General features: G+C 52.5%; 1 protein-coding gene across 3 annotated transcripts in view; it reads right to left on the bottom strand.

The window, feature by feature from the left end:
- TBCD (tubulin folding cofactor D) overlaps positions 1-16,843 on the bottom strand; it is a 163,258-nt gene that overhangs the window by 46,422 nt on the left and 99,993 nt on the right. For all 3 annotated transcript variants that reach the window (XM_021680873.2, XM_021680875.2, XM_044921416.1), the window contains 4 exons: positions 15,094-15,151; positions 8,762-8,791; positions 6,274-6,359; positions 641-721 (listed from right to left, as the gene is read on the bottom strand). In XM_021680873.2, the coding sequence (XP_021536548.2) occupies positions 641-721; positions 6,274-6,359; positions 8,762-8,791; positions 15,094-15,151 (255 nt within the window). The remainder of the gene's footprint in view (positions 1-640; positions 722-6,273; positions 6,360-8,761; positions 8,792-15,093; positions 15,152-16,843) is intronic.

Raw genomic sequence — 16,843 nt, 5'->3', positions numbered from 1 at the left:
CTTACACCTGCAGGCGCTTACCGCCCCTGAGATCTCCTGTCTGCACCGGCGGCCACACCGAGCGTCCTACAACAAGCAACGTTGTCTTCCCAGCGGCGGTAACAGCAGCTGTGGCATGGACACCCCTCTGTGCTCTGGATCGCACAGGGAGCCCTCCCTCAGAAGGGACGGTGAGCTGGTGAAACGCTCAGAGGCCCGAGACTGCTCCGTCATCAGGAAAAGCCACCAAAGCCTGCTGGCTTCGAGGAGACAACAGAGAAGACCGCCGGCCAGAGCAGCCATGCAGGGCAGCGCCGGAGGAAGGGCCACCAAGGGAGTGCCTGGGGAGGCTGCTCACACCCTCCATCACACGCCAGCACGACAGTATCCACACAGGAACGTTGCACACCTAGCACACCTAAGGTCTCCCGAGGTAAAACTGGACACAGACCATTAGCCAGCATGTCAGGCATGAAGACGAGAACTCCTATCACTTCTCAAAAGTCATCTTAAAATATGAAACCTACGATAAGAAGATACATTCTCAAGGCTTAGCTCCATTTAATCTCTCCTCTGGAAAAAAAAATAAGAACTCTTAATTTGACAGATAATCTAATAAAATACATCACTAATGAGATACGCACAAAAACACAAAACTTACCCATCCCAGTGGTTGATCTTCATGGTCACCAGGTGGTCTATCATTGGCTGTGTGTACTCAGGAAAGCCGGCAATAAACGTGCTAAAAAAGACAGTATTCAGAGGCGGTGAGGATGGGAAGGAGCAGGAACCTGCTTGTGAGAGGTGAAATCATACAGCCCCGTTCAAGAATAGTTTGGCAGTTCCTTATAAAGTTAAATATACAGAAATCCCCCTGTAAGTATTTACCCAGGAGAAAGAAAGCTAAAGGCACATGAAGACTTGCAAATAAAAGTTCACAGCAGCTTTATTCATCAGAGCCACAACCTCAAAACAGCCTAAACGTCTAGAACAGGTGAGCTAAGATGTACCCTGCAGCAGCCACGGGATAGAGACCACTCGCAACACACCGCATGCACAACATGCTGAGCCAAGAAGCCCGACGCGAGAGCACATCCCTTCGGATTCCACTTATGCGACATTCTACAAACAGCATCAGTGACCCACAGTGGTGGGCTGGGGCCGCCCGCCTGTGGTATCTCAATGAAGGTGGTCACCCAGGTGTGCGCACCGTCAGCTCTCACTGAACTGTGCCCCTCACTCCAGGACAGCTGACAGAGTGTAAATTATGCCTCAAAAATAAAAGTTACATCTAGTGAAAATAGTGTAGGACAATTAAGAAAAAAAATGTCCAAATAGGACAGGCCTCTCTACTTACAACTCAAAATCCATTAAAGGAGATTGGTACATTCAAACACATAACCAAAAAAGAAAAATGTCTGCCAGGAAAAACACACCATAAACAAAGTCAAAAGACAAAAACAAACTCAAAGAAAATATCAGCAACTGTTATCACAAATACGAGACTTTTTTAAAATAAAGTTGTTCCAAATCCATCAGAAAATACCATCACCTCATAAGATAATCCTCACAGTTTACAGAGAAGAAAATGGACACAGCTCATGTTCAGCCTCCTTCCTATGAGAGACAGAAAGAAAACCTCCGTCCATCTGCCAGACTGCCAAAGTCGGGAGCGAGGGGTGCAGCCACTGTTGGAAGGATCTAGAGGCATCTAGAAACACGGCTGGGAGTACCCTTCCGGTGCAGCCTCTACGGACAGTAACTGGCATCAAACAGGAAATTGAAAACTTAAAGATCCAGCGATCCCATTTTTGTTAATTCATTCAGATACAACCACACAGGTGAGACGTACCATGCGCAAAAACACTCACTTCACATCGTATATAAATCAGCAAAAGATGAGACAGAAGCCAAAGGCCAGGAAATTACTCTCCGTCCACACAGAGGACACAGGATGCAGAGCGAAGGTGCTGCACGCATGCTGCCCGTTAGCACAGCACCTTCTGCCGTGTGGGGCGGTAACCCGAGCCACCTCCTGACCTCCCACAGCTGGACGGTCGTCCTCTGCGGAGGAGCACGGAAGCCACGCCAACCTTGTGCACCAGGCGCCACCGCTCGGTGTGCACCCGTCTGTGTGACATAAACCGACCCTCTCTAGAAGACGACCTGAGGAACTGACGACAACAAGGACCCCCGGGACAGAACCAGGACACAAGAGCACTCCTGAAAGACCCATGCCCTTGTGTTTCCTACTCCAAAAACACACAAACTCCAAAAACACTGCACATGTCACTCCCCTAAAACCCTCAATTGCCGACACATATTGTCTGAACCTGCCAGGCCATTCACACACCCCCACCAAGGGCTGAGCCATCAGTCACATGTGCTACGTGGTGGTGAGAGACAAAGCGGATGGCACAGGGGCCGAGAAGGGTGCATGGATGCTTCTGGATCCTGGGTGGGCACACGTGTGCACATGCACGGGATGAACACGGGTGCTGCGTGGACATGCGTGTGTTACAAGGTGCCAGACTGAAGAGGGCGTTTGTTCTGGATGTGAAAGAAAGAAAAGCAGAGGCTTCTCCAGAGGTGAGACTGAGACCCTCTAACGGTGATGAAACAGATAAAGTCAGAAGGAAAAACAGAAAAAACCAGGACAGTGGACAAGCTGTCAGAAAAGGAGCCAAGATGTGACCATAGGACCCCCATCACCGAAGGGCCCCGGGAACTGCCAGACAGGACTGCCCCAGGCCAGCATCCATGACCAGGGGCCTCACGGGAAGAACAGACAGGGCGAGCCACCTGAGCTCTAGTCAAGCTCTGGCACCAACTGACAGCTGACTGTGGGGAAGACACACGTCCGGAACGACCCCCTGATGTACAGCACTCCCTGAGTGCTCAGGGTCTGCACGGAGCCCACGTGCAGTGCTAGGGAGGGTGTCAACAGAGGGTGGCAGGCGAGGTCCTGGCCACTGTCGGGACAGTAGGAGCTAGGCCACAGGGAGAGCTGAAGGGATCAGCAGCACGAGGAGCACTTGAGGGCTATTAGGGACACAGAAGTGACAGAACTAGGTCACCAAGCGGATGCAGAGAAGGAGACAGTAGGAGAAGCAAAATGGAGCTGACTGTGTGGGTGGCGTGCCGTTCGCTGAGCTAGGAAGCAGAGAAGGAGAAAGTTTGCTCCGAGGGCCCCTTAGTTCGAAGAACTTGTATGACAGGAATGTGCAAATTACTGGAAAGCAGAATACAACAAAATGTGTTTCAAGAAGCATGCACAGGACCACAGACGTCAGAAATCTGCTAAGGAAACTTCCAGCAGCAAGACACCCACAACAGAAAGTGCCAACGACCACTGGTTGTTTCCCAGCAGAAATAGCCCTGTGTTTGCACGTTGACATCAAAGGGGCTCGAGCGGCCACCAGCCGGTAAATGGGGGACGGGGCAGGGGACAGCAGGAACTCAGTAACACGGTGAAGCCAGGACGCAAAAGCAAACGCGCCATGTGACTCCGTTCACACCAATTCCAAAGGAGGCAGACTCTGGGCACAGGAGGGGAGTCAGAGCTGCTAGGGCCCAGGACCGAGTGACTTTCTGAAATGAGGGAAGCACGCCCTGCATTGACCACAGTGGTGGCCACCCATCAGCCAAAACCCACATTTTATATCGGTGAATCTCCCTATATGGAAATTATATGTAATAAAATACAGGTACAAAAATAAATACGACCTTTTTAGAGGTTTAGTCTCAGGAATACCCAGGATACTGAAAGGACAAATCACAGACAAAAAGAAAACCTTTGCAGATTGTTTGTTTGAAAAAGTACTCGTATTCAAAATATATAAAGTATTCTCAAATTCTCAGTAAGAAGAAAACTGACCCAATAAACAGGCAAAAGATTTATCAAAGCAGCCCCTGAAAGACGCTCAAAGCCTCAGTCATTAGGAAAACACAGATTAATGAGCTGCCCTGCAAAGCCACTAGAATGGCTACAATTAGAAAGATGGGCCCCAGCAAGGGCTGGCTGCCGGGGCATGGGAAACCAGGCCACTGCCCTGGAAATCCGTCTGGCAGTTTCTTAAAAAGTTAGGGTCCAGCTGTTCCAACCCTAGGTGCTCAACACACGACAGCACCTGCCCACAGACAGGCGTGTACGTGGGCGTTCACTGCTGCTTTATCTGTAGCAGCCCCAAACTGGAGACGCCCAGATGTTCCTCAACTGGGATGGACAAGCAGACGTGCTGTATCCATACAACAGAATACTAGTCAGCAACCAAGGAATGAATGAATCCTTAACATGCAACAAGTGAAAGAAGCAGCACAAATACAGAGTGCACACTGTGTGATTCCATTCACATCACTTAAGAAAATGCAAACTAATCCAGTGACCGGCAGACCTGAGCCAGCTGGGGAAGGGGCCCGGGGAAACTCTGTGGTAGCAGCTCTCCCACTACCTGGGCGTGGTGACAGATCAGAATATACGTGTGGGACCGGCAGTGTCCTTGTGCTCTCAGAACTTTAACAAAGCTGTCCAAGTAAGAACAAAGGTGGAGCACCTGCTGGTACACCCCACCTGACTGTCTTCACCTGCTGCTTTCAACTTGCTTCCAATCTGTGTGCCAGAAACCCTAATCTCCAGAAGAATCAACTTGTGAGGGGTCCAGACTGACCCCCGCCTCACGAGGGACCTGACCTCCGTGCTTCCAGTTGCCAAAACGCAGACCTGACTGTTGAACCGTGTCCCATGACTCAGGACGATGCACACCCCTCACTTCAGCTCAGAAGCCCCTCACTACACCCGAGCTGGGCCCTGCTGACCCTGGACCATCCCTCCTGGGTTGTCCCCCTCAGCACAGTTCCCTCTCCTCCCCCTGCCCCCACCACAGTCCAGGCTGACGGCAGGACCCTGGGTGTCTGCCCTATCTTGGCTGGAGTGGAGAGCCCCCCAAGTGCCCACAGATCCCAGTCCTATGACCGCAGGACTCTGTCCTCACTGACCGCCTCTCTTCCACACTAAGAGTACCAAACGCACCATTAAAGAACACGCCCTGCACAGGGTTAAGCTCTGTCAAACATCTCTATGAAATGCAGACAACTGATTACATGTAAGTCTTAGACCAGCTTAGAAACCTTAGCGACAAGAAAAATATGCCAAGGCTAAAAACTGCTGATTATTTTACCCAGGAAGCTCAGGGAAAAGTGGTAAATTCTCCACATTGAAATATATGTTCAGACAAAAGAAAAAAAAAAATCACCCATACTCCCATCCCCAATGGCATATTTTAAAATTTGTCACCCTTTGGTCCCGGTTCATATGCATATTCAGTATTTGCATTTCTACCCGACAGTGACGGATGGAGTTTGGTAGTCTACATTTTCTAATAAATGTCATGTGTATTTAAATATATATATATGTTCAAATATTAACAAAGAAAACAGAACAAAAGCAGGAAAAAACTGATAAGGCACAGAAAGCCATTAGATGTTGAGAAAAGATGGAAAGGATGCTAAAAATACAGTGTGTTTAGTCAAAGACTCTGAGAAAGAGGCCAAATGCTACTTTTTTAAAAAAATCTGTGCACGCTTGTAATGGAGAAAAGTAACTTCTGCACAGTCCCCACAGGTGCAAGAGAGTCTCGTCAGGATGGAGAATGGTTAGTGCACGGTCAGGGCGACAAACCACAGACACGCCTCGCCCTCCCCACGCCGCAGCGAGGAGCCGAGACAGCGAGGGGCCTCCCAGCACACACGTCACGCAGGTGCAAATCTGACTCGGGTCCTGCAGCGCTGGTGGCCATGCTACGTATCTACCCCTTGACCTGATTTCCCAAACACCTCTTCTTACTCGCATGTCATAAACAAGCCAGAGATCCCTTCAACTTGGGAAAGAAAAAACAGTCCTTCCTAAGCCACCTCGGTGCATCTGCAGCAGCTGCAGGAAGCATGGGCACAAAGGGGGCCCAGAGGCAGCGCCCACGCAACAGGGCGGGCTGGGAGGAGGGGATGACCAGAGACAGCACTCATTCTGGTTATCATGCTTGAAGCTGTTAGCACCCCTTTAAAAAGCAAGCAGATCCCACACCCCTCCCCAGGCCACCCAGACCTGCCGCAGTCCCTCTGGATTAGTTTGCATTTTCTAGAGTCTTCCATAAACAGACTCCCACACTGGGCACCTGGTCCAATCAGCGGGAAACACAAATTTCGGTCATGTAAATTACATCTACTCTTGGTGGACTTTCCAGGGGGAAGATCTGCATCACAGGGAGTGTCGTATTTTGTGACAAATTAACAACTTACCTTATAACCAGGAAACAGTTAGCTCTGTTGCCAACAGCAAAGTAGTCCGCTGCAGTCAAAATATCGATTCCGTGAGGGAAAGTGCCCTAGTCACAGAGTCAAGAGGGAGAAGAGGACAAGTGACACGAATGAGGGGAGGCACTTCCAGAAGGTCAACGGCCATGTTCACACCCACTCACACCTACGGCAGAGGCACGCTGGGGACCAGCAGCAGACAGCTCACTGACTGCCCGTCTCACGCTGGACACGGTGCTAGTACGATAGGAACCACTCAAAAACACTTCTTTTTTTTTCAAACAACTCAAACATTTTCAATTTTAAAATGTTTAAGAGACTCACACCCACACCATAAAAACCAGCAAGCAAACCAGGTTTCAACGGTACCAGCACCCCCGATTCAACGCGCATCCCAGACACTGCGCGTTTTGCACACGGAAGGTTCGTGGCAACCCTGTGAGCCAGTCTGTCGGCGCCATTTTCCCAGCACCATCTGCCACCTCAAGCCTGTGGGTCGCATTTGGGGAATTCTCGCAAACACACAAACATCACTAATAGCCTCGTGCCAAGTCAGGGAGTTTATATGCCCTCCCCTGAGTGCGACCCTGTTTGCTTTGGCAAGTTCACATCCTTCTTCTCCGACGTTCCCACCAAACAGTAGGACACTGCCGTGTGTAGGGCTGCAGGGCACCCTGGGCCCACCTGACTCTACTTCTTTCAAAGTCTGTGTCTCTTTAACAGCTGCACAACCCCCCTGCACCCTGTGCTATGTGTATGCTGGTTTCACAGCAAACATCAGGAGGGGGGGGGACACCCCCGGAACACCGGCTCCCGCTGATCCCCTAAGCCTAGACCGTGGCTAAAGGCCTTTCCTCTCCCTGACTGTCCACCCAACCCGAGGGTCCCCACCAAACGGGACACGGCGACGGCCAAGACTCAACAGCACCCCTGCTCCAGACCACCTTGTGTCTGGAACAGAGCTCTGCCCACCGCAGGCTGGAAGCCAGGGGTGGGGAGGTGCCTCCTTCTCCTGGGCTCTGACTTGGGGTGCCCAGAGCCCCTCAGTTCAGCTTCCAGCAGGTTCCTTGACTACAGCGGCCTGCCCACCCGCCCCCCACGCCTGTCCAACCCCTTCCTTTGCCAGCGCAGCACTGCCTTCTGGAGCTCTCCGCACTCGCGGCCCCGACACACTGAAGCTGGTCCCCCCCAGAGGTCAGCTGTCTTTTCCTGGGAGCCATCGTCTTCTAAGTTTCCAGGGCCCCAGGTGGACGTGGACTAAGTGACACCCAAAGGTGTCAGCCACCTTTGAGCCAGGGAAGAAAGGGAGAGACCCTGAGGAGGCAGAGGTGCTGGAGGAGAATGAAGCACAGGGCAGCACGTGCCCTGCAGCCCGCTGTGCAAGCAAGACTGGACGGCCTCCCTGGGCCAATTCTGGGAGAACTTCCCACCAGGAACCAAAGGTCGCCTCCCCCGTGGAAGCAGAAGGGTCAGCCCTCACCCTGGCCTCTGGCAGCCCAGGAGAATGGCAACTAAACCGGGAGATGGTGGACCCAGCATGCAGAACCCAGGCCCCCAGGTTCTGCAACAAGGACCCTCACGGACATAGGGGGCACCTACAAGGACATTTTCCTCCCAAACACCCCAACACCAAGTCTTAGAATGCTTGTGTTTTACCGGAGGCTTCCCTCTCTGAGGCCTGCCTTTCCCGCTGCTGAGCAAGCTTTCTACATGGGGCTCCCCTTGGGCCCTGCAGCCTGACTTCTGATCCCCAAGGCCCAGATGCCCATCACTGTCTCTTCTTGTCCCCCAGCACCACCTGCTGGTGCCCTCGCCCACAATACACTCCTCTTCAGCCCAGACCTTCCTCCTGGGGCGCTGAACAGAGCTCAGCTCAGTGTTCCCCCAACATGACCCGCCTCCAGCCCATTCTTCCTCAGGCCAACCACATGTCCCAGTATGGCCACCGGCTCACACAGAGTGAATGACTCGGTGCCCCACAGCCAAGGCTGACCAGTCATGAGAGGTTCAGGACTAGGGGGGACGATGGTGCCGGTGAGCACAGAGAGAGGCCACAGGGCCAATGGCCTCCAGAAGCTGGCTCCTACCACACGTAGGATGGGCAGTGATCACATCTCTGTCCCTCCACCCACATCCCTCCTGCACCTACAGGCAACTAACTGCTAATACCAGGTGGCAATGCATAAGGTACTGAGCTCTGATGTGTGTGTGTGTGTGTGTGAAATTACTTATACATTCGAGTTTACCATAAAACACAATACTAACTGTTTAAAACTTGTGTCAACTCTCCCCTGGATAACATCATAAGCGGTTCTGTGACCAGACGTGACTGAGTGAAATATCAGCTTATTCTAGGTAAATTCTTTACCTTCATCTAACAATGCAAGGAGACACCAAGTTTGCAGCTTTCGGTATTTCTACTGTTAAAACTACAGGAAGTTTTAGGAATGAAGACTTCAAGAAGTAGCCATACCTGTCTTCCCACATTCTCCTGGAAAGCAGCCTAAGGAAAAGAAGAACAAACAGAGCAGGTGAGTTAGGTTTGCGCTTTGCTAAACATCAGGAAAGAAATTCAAAACAAACGCCATGCAGCACAAATGACCCATGGCTTTATTTTTTTAAATAAAAGTCCTCATTGTTGGCTGATCAGAGCCTCAAGGGTAGTTGTCATTCCGTCTCTAGGTCCTGGTGCTTTTTTAAACCACAATTCAAGTTTATAAAATCAGACACATCCTGAAAAGTGTCCTTTAGATGCAGACGCCGAGCTTCTCACTGATGCCTAATTCAAGGCCCTAGACAGAGGCATGAACGCAGAGTCAAATCAGTCCGTTAAATCAAATCCAACACAAGACCCTTTCCCTGGGAACTCTGTGATAGCAGCTCGCAACGGTGAACATAAATGGCCCACCTCCTCCCTCTGCCTTCCCCAGGGGCCGTCACGGACAAGCCCTGAGCCTCCAACACAGGCCCAGTGCTCAAAATATTTCCTTAGAATGAAGTGTCTTCAGGTGCTTTCTTTAAAATGCCTGTTCACTTCGCTGGTGGCTCCCCTCCCTCCGCCTGCTCTGCGGGGGTGTGACAGCCAGGCCCTCGGCACGGTAACAACGGCAGGGCCAGTGGACGATGGGCAGTGCCTCCTTTCCCATCTACCACCCAGCTGGCTCCCCGACCCCACTCTCCCCAAAGCAGCGGGCTCAGCGTTCCCCAACGGAGCAGGACATCGAGCACAGCAGCGTGGGCCGCAACCGCATGGCCACGTGGTCAGCACGTGACAGGTCCGAAGTCAGGGCAGCCCTGGGAGGGTGCCCTGCCCGCGGATGCAGCCCCTTCTCCTGGACAGAGCCGCTGGGGGCAGTTCACTGTGTACCTTACAGGGCACTGAGAGGGAGTACATGCAGGTGTGCAGAAAGGAACTTGAGAAACCCAAGCACAGAGCCCCGAGTCTGCCCCTGGCCAGCATCTCAGGCGGGTCCCCCCAAAAATCAGAAGCAGGGTGGTCTCCTCCAGGCACAGCAGATGGGCATTTCACCCATGGCCCTCCCATAGCTTTTCAAACCGGGAGGAGGAAGACTCGATTTTCTCTACGTACCATTTTGAACCTTTTGCAATAAATTTGTTAAAGAAAATAAGAAACCAACCAGTAAGCAACGGATATATGATATAATGTCAATTTACATAACAAGCAAAATTTAGGAACATATTTACCATTCTGATGACATCAAGAAGGTAAAAAATAATACAAGACTGACAGAAAAATGCAACCCTGGAAGAGGTAAAGCAGTCTTGAAGAAGAGAGGGGAGGGATGGCTGTCCCCAGCATGGCGGCTGACTGCACGCACACACAGAGGACAGACACAGAGAAGGGTGGAACAGAATGGAAAAACAGAATGCCTTTAGGACCGAGGGCCAGGCCATGAATTCTGAGGGTGGACACTGAAAACACGATCCACATAGGAAAAAACTGACAAACTGGTCACATCAAACTTTAGAACTCCTGCTCTGTGAGACGCCTTGTCAGGAGGACAGAAGCCACAGCCCGGGAGCCAAGCCCAGGAGCCACACACCAGTGAAGGCGGCACCTCGCATCTGAAGCATTAACGAACGCCACACTCAACAGTGCACACAGCAGCCAACGAGCAAACGGCAGGAGGCTTGAACAGACATTTCAGCAAAGGGGAGGCATGGGGCAAGGACAACGGAGAGGTGCTCGCCACCAGAGAAAGGCAACTTAAAAGCACAAGGAGGCATCACCACATGGCCGACAGGACCACAGAACAAACACAGAATGCTGGCGAGGCTGCAGGACAACGGGATCCCGGACAGGCTGCCGGCGGGAAGGTGAAACGGCACAGCCCCTCTGAACACAGGGCTAAACAGGCAACCACCACTGTTCGCACAAAAACCTGGACACGAATGTTCACAGCAGCTTAATTCTTAAAAGAGTGCAAAACCAGACATAACCCAAGCTCCTACAACGTGCAAACGGTCGGAGCGACTGCGGTTCTGCCGTCACCAGGAGCCGACCAGCAAGGAGCAGGAGGGAACTGTCAGCCCAGCCAGAGCCTGGACGCACCTGCGAGGAACACACCAGTCCTGAGGGTCACACGCTGTATGACTCCATCCAGGCAACATCAACACAGAAAGTCAGAAAGTAGTAACATAGGGGTTTAGACGCCAAACAGCTTTTAGCTAAATGTGGGCTTTAAGGAGATTTAGTGTAACTGCAGATGAAGCAAGGCTCCCAGGCTCCCTCTCCCTCCTCACCCTGACCCTCCCACGAGGAAGCACGGGGCCGCCCATCTGCACCACTCCTTCCTTCCCGGCTGGGGACAAGTCTTCTCAAAATGTCGACACATTTGCGGGCTGGGTGGGTACCTTCCAACGTGGAGAGCAATGAACACTGAACAGCTACACGATTCACAAATGTGTTTACCCTAATCAATCAGTCAGGCCTCCCTTCCGCCACCCCCCCAGATCCTCACAGGGTTGCTGTGAAGACCGAACACAGCACTCACCAAGGCCCCACAGGGCCTGGCAAACTCGCATTTCTACCATCACCATCATGGACCTGGACGCCCATCGCCACAGTGCAGGCGGGAAGTGGCGGCACATGAACCACAGGCCGGAGAGGAAGGCTCTGAAGGGACACAGCAGCTCAAACCCTCTCTGCACCCACATGCTCCCGGTGGCCCTGTGGTCCTGGGTGGGCAGGGTGACCTCGTCCTTGGGCAAGCGAACGGGCCCAGGCCCTCCTAACCTCAGCAGGGAGTGACCCAGCAAGGAGAGCGTGAAACGTGAGCACAAACAGGAGCCAGAAAGGGCAGAACATGCCTTTATCTGAGGAGGCAGCTCCACAGTAAGAGATTTCATTCCAAGTTATCACCTACTCAATCCTGAGCTTTAAACAAATGCATCTTTTACCCTCACTGTTTTAATTTTGCAGCTGCTAGGTAAGCAGGCATATATAGATGATGTCTCATGCAAAGAATCTCCTGCTAATTTTGAAGGATTTTAATTCTAACTTGAAAAACAAACAAACAAAATGATTTCTGGTTTTTTTCACCCCTTCCTCAGGGTTTATAAAGGTGTCAGTGCTTTGATTTTACTACTGCTTCCCATTAAAATGTTTGACTTTACAGGAAACAAGAAAGAAAATATAAAAGCTACTTTTTAAGTCCAGATTTAACAAAAAATCATCATTGTGTTTGAAAGTGTCCTATGATTATGGCCTTCAAGTGAATGTCAGGGCAGAAATGTGAAGGCCTCTCAAGGAACCACGGGGCTTCCTACTGATGCTCCAGACAAAAGAAACAAAGCTGCATGAACACAGCAGAGACTGGCTTTGCTGGCAAACTTTCTCTTGAGACAAAATTCTGAAGGGCCTGAGGCCAAGTACCTCTTATATCAGACCTGTTTGGGGGTACAGAGAGCAGGCAGTCAGGCAGGCCCTGTCTGGGGTCACGGGAGACACTCCGACCAAGCTCCCACACACGAGGGAGGCCCACGCTCCACCTGCATCACCCCAAGCAAAGGGAGCAGGTACCACGCTGGTCCCTGGGGCCGTGGTCACCCATTCGTGAAACACCCATCTGTGGAGCACCCGCCATGTGTCAACAGCCGCGCCAACCATCCTCATGGTGACACGGGACAGAGCACAGCATGAGAAGTGGCAGATGGAGCACTGCCCCCCATGTCCCGTCGCTGCACCTGACAGCTTAGATGGACAGAGAAGCTCCTTCACTAGAAAAAACAGACAAGCCACACGAACTGAATAACAAAATACTTCCAAAGAAACAAGAAAAAACAAAAACAGGCCCAGTTGGATTCACTGATGATTTCCACCAAACATTTAAAGTAGAAACAAAGAAATAGCAACCTTTTTTTAAAAGATTTTATTTATTCACTTGAGAGACAGAAAGAGAGAGCATGAGCAGTGGGGAGGAGGGGCAGAGGGAGAGGGAGAAGCAGGCTCCCCGCGGAGCAGGGAGCCCAACACGGGACTCAATCCCAGGACCCTGAGGGTCACAACCTGAGCTGAAGACAGACGCTTCACCGACTGAGCCACCCAGGCACCCCATGACAAGCTTTTAAAGCTTCTTGTACAAAATACAAGAGGAAGATTTTATATTCCCAATTCCTTTCGCGGGGCCAGACTACCCTAACTCCAAAGCCATACAAAAACATCACAACAGACGGAAACGACAGTCCAATATCCCTGACGGAGCTGTGGCCGAGTGCTGCCTGGCCTGGCTTCCCCTCCGTGGGAAAGAACTGCTGACTTTCTATAGGAGCAGCAGGAACCAAGTGCAACTGACCCAGCAGTGCCCACCCCTCTCAGGAACTGTGCATGTGGGTACTTCATCTGTGTGGCCACGCCACTGCCCACCACCCAGCCTTCCCCGCCTAAGCCAGGTCCTTCCCTGGCCCCCAGCCACTCCAGCCTGCACTGTCCCAGCTTGAGTGTGACACTAACAATCCCAAAAACGTGTCCCCAGAGCACGTGGGAGCACGCCCAGCATGGCGCTGATTCTCCCAAATCCCACATCTTACGGCAATGCATCATCATCTGCCGAAGGTAGTCTGAGCACACCTATGTGTCCTGCCTTCGAGTCACATCTTTCACCTCTGAACCAGCGAGGCACAAACCTAACTGCTGACCTGCGCCCTCTGCCCTCTCTCACCAGTCAGAATCTCCTCCTCGGTATCTTTTTCCATTAACTGTTAATAACCTTACTGAAGCGAGTGTTCAAATCCTAAATGTGGATTTCAACGAGTGGCTCTCAGTTTCTTCTAGCAGACACCTCCTCCTCCTCCTCATCTGTCTCACAAACTCACACAACCTCCATCTGGACCAGGCCATGGGGTACAGATGCCTCCTCCACCCTCTCTCTACGACCAATCCCTAAAAGCGTGTGTCTGTTCCCCTCTGGACACCTAAAATCAGCTTCAGGCCCCCTGTCTGCGGGCAGAGCCCTCCAGAGCAAGGCCCTCCCACGCTCACCCACCTGTCCCCCTGGGGCTCACCCATTTCTGAGCCAGGAAGGCTCAGCCTGCGGGGCCCCCCGGAGCAAGGTGGGCAGCTCTCTCCACGTCCCAGCTGGGGGCCCTCAATCCGACCCCTCAGCCCAACCACCCACAGAACACATTCAAGTCCCCTACACCCCCATTTCTGACAATCCAGAGGGCTCACAGAAGACCCTCCCAGGCCCCAGTGCCTCTCAGGCTGGACCCTCCTCCTGCAGGTCTCCCGCTAACCCGAACCATACAGAAACCAAACCTTGGCCAGCACCAGGGTCCTCCTGGCTTCACCTCTCCCACGAGCCACAACCAGCCACACCCCACATCTTTCTCAAAGCACGGCCGTTCCATCCATGTCCATTCTTTACCTCTTAAAGCTTGGGGAGTTGTTTGTACCCGAAACTAAGTCTCCCGTCTCCAGACGGTCTGTCACCTCAGCTACCAGGCTCTGCTGTTGAAGGGACTCTTGGCCCTGGCTTCTGGTCCCTCAGCACCTGCACCAGCCCATGTCTGAGCGTGATCTAAGTGACTGGCCATCAGTAAGACAGCCCTGTGTGAAGGCAGGACACAGCCATGGACATCACCAGCAAGTATCCAAGGGACAAGGCCCGGCAGCCATCATCTCTACTGGCATCCACAGGAACCCCTGAAGCAGAGCTCAGGGCCACAGTCCAGCTCTGTTGGAGACGCAGTGGGATGTTCATGCAGACTCCTGGTCAGTGCCCTTCGGAAGCAACTGTGTAGCCTGCTGAAAGCTCTCTGCACACAGAATCCACCCCAAACATGACCAGGCTCTGGGGGGCTAGGCACTGGTGTTCAAATACATGAAGGGGCACTGGGGTCGCCAGGCACGTCCAGTGAGGCTCCAGGCCCAGCACAACCATGTGAAGCTGAGCTGACCTCTGCTTGGCAACAACTCCTCCTGAGGCTCAAAGCCATCTGCGCAGCCGTCACACTCAGGTCACACGCCCAGAACACACTTTCTTCTCCTTCCCCAGAGCACAGGCTACTTCGAGCCGTGTCTGGTCAGCAGGCATGATGCTCGAGACGGCTGCATTTCTGGGCATGCTGGGGGTGGAGCATTTCATCCTGACCCCGCTTCACAGGCTAAAGACCACTCCCTTCCCCCTGAAACTGGGAGGAAATGTGAGCTGGCACTCTGCTAGGTGGCTTCCCAGGCACCACACACGGGCAGCATCCAGGAGTGTGCGGCCTGCTCAGCAGACCAGGGCACGGGTCAGAGCCCACCCACACCGTCAGGAAAAGGAACAAAACAAGAAAACTCACAGAGGCTGCTCTCCTGCAGTTTATGTTTCGGTCAAACACTGTGGCAATCACCAGAGCGCTGTGAAAAAGAGGGAAAATGGTTAAAAGGAAATCTGTGAAAGAACATAGACCCTGTTACAGGACTTAGAGGCCTCCCTCACTTGCTCAGTGCGTGCTGTGTGCAGCGAGTTCCCAGCACCACGGGTCGGTGACCCTGGTCCACCGAGAGCCACGTGAGGCGTGCACACCTGAGTGCCAGGGAAGCCACAGGGAGGAAGGCTGCCATGCACAGGGGCGTGGGAGGCAGAATGTGCTCAGCCCTGCTCTGGGGGTGCCCAGAGGACGAGAATCAGCAGTGCTTGGGGGGAGCAGGGAAGCAAACAGGCAGGGCTGACATGGACACGGACATGGACGCTCGGGCCCAGGCAAGAGCTCCCCAAGATGGACAGGGAGCACACAGGGACATGCACGGGCAGCCAGTGGAGCCCCTAGGCCCTGCCCCTTCTCAGAAACCCAACCAAGTGTGAAAAACAGCTATCAGGTCACGTAAAGCCCTCCAGATGGCCAACCACAACCGTGCCAAGAGAAAAGGAAGCCTTTTCCAAGCTCATAACATTCATCAGACTTCATTTAAACCCCTCTTCATTAGGTCATCACACTTAATTATTACTGATAAAACAGAAAGCACTCATTTGACTTTATGTGGTTTTAGTTAACAGAAAACAAAGGATTTGGGGCAGGAGTGGAGAGAGCGTTGGTTCTAAGAATGACTCGAGAACTTGCATCTCCTATTAGCCTTAAGAAAATGCTTTTAAAAGGGGTATTTCAGGCCACCTGGATGGCTCAGTCGGTTAAGCATCTGCCTTCAGCTCAGGTCATGATCCCAGGGTCCCGGGATAGAGCCCCATGTCGGGCTCCTCGCTCAGTGGAGAGTCTGCTTCTCCCTCTGCCTCTCCCTCCCCCACTCGTGCTCACTTGCACGCTCTCTCTCTCTCTCTCTCTCTCTCTCTCTCTCGCAAAAATAAATAAATAAAATCTTTTAAAAGGCAGGGGGGTATTTCAGACACACAGAGGCCACCTCAAAGCGACATCACCCGTCTGCCCCGATAGCTGAGGGCCTGACACGACCCACTCCTATTTCTACATCTCAATCCTCTTCCTCCCTCCAAAACCCTGGGAGATCCCATCGGCACATCCACATTTCCCAGCTCTTCCAGCCTAAACAATGACCTCCTAAATCCAACCAATCCCTCCAGCTGCTCCACGTCTCTCAATACCGAGTGGAAGCGATCAATGCCCCCTGGCCCAGGTGTCCAGGCGCTGACCCCAGAACCTGCGAACATGCGGCATTACCCGGCAGAGAGCAGTTAAGGCTGCAGGTGCTGGTCAGGGAGGCTACACCGATAGACCCCGCACAGTCACAAAGGCCCTGGGACTGGAAGCAGGAGGCAGAGGAGCCCCGAGAGACACAGCCTGAGGACTTGCCCCGAAGCTGCCATCTGTGAAGGTGGACGAAGGGCCACAAACCAAGGAACACGGCAGCCTCTAGAAGCTGGACGAGGAACGGATTCTCCCCCAGAGCCTCCAGAGGGAACCCGCCCTGCCGATACCTTGGTTCTAGCCCACTGAGACCTGAGTCAGACAACTGACCTCCACACCCACACTGCGAAATCCTCCTGTGTAGTAAGAATGAAGCATCACCTCACGAGAAAACCCAGGTGAAGCTACGTGCCTTTTGCTAAACGGGAAGTCCACATATTCTATGTGTCCA

This window comes from Neomonachus schauinslandi, chromosome 15 (genome assembly GCF_002201575.2).
Source record: "Neomonachus schauinslandi chromosome 15, ASM220157v2, whole genome shotgun sequence".
Taxonomy (NCBI): domain Eukaryota; kingdom Metazoa; phylum Chordata; class Mammalia; order Carnivora; family Phocidae; genus Neomonachus; species Neomonachus schauinslandi.
This window is presented reverse-complemented; position numbering and strand designations above follow the sequence as displayed.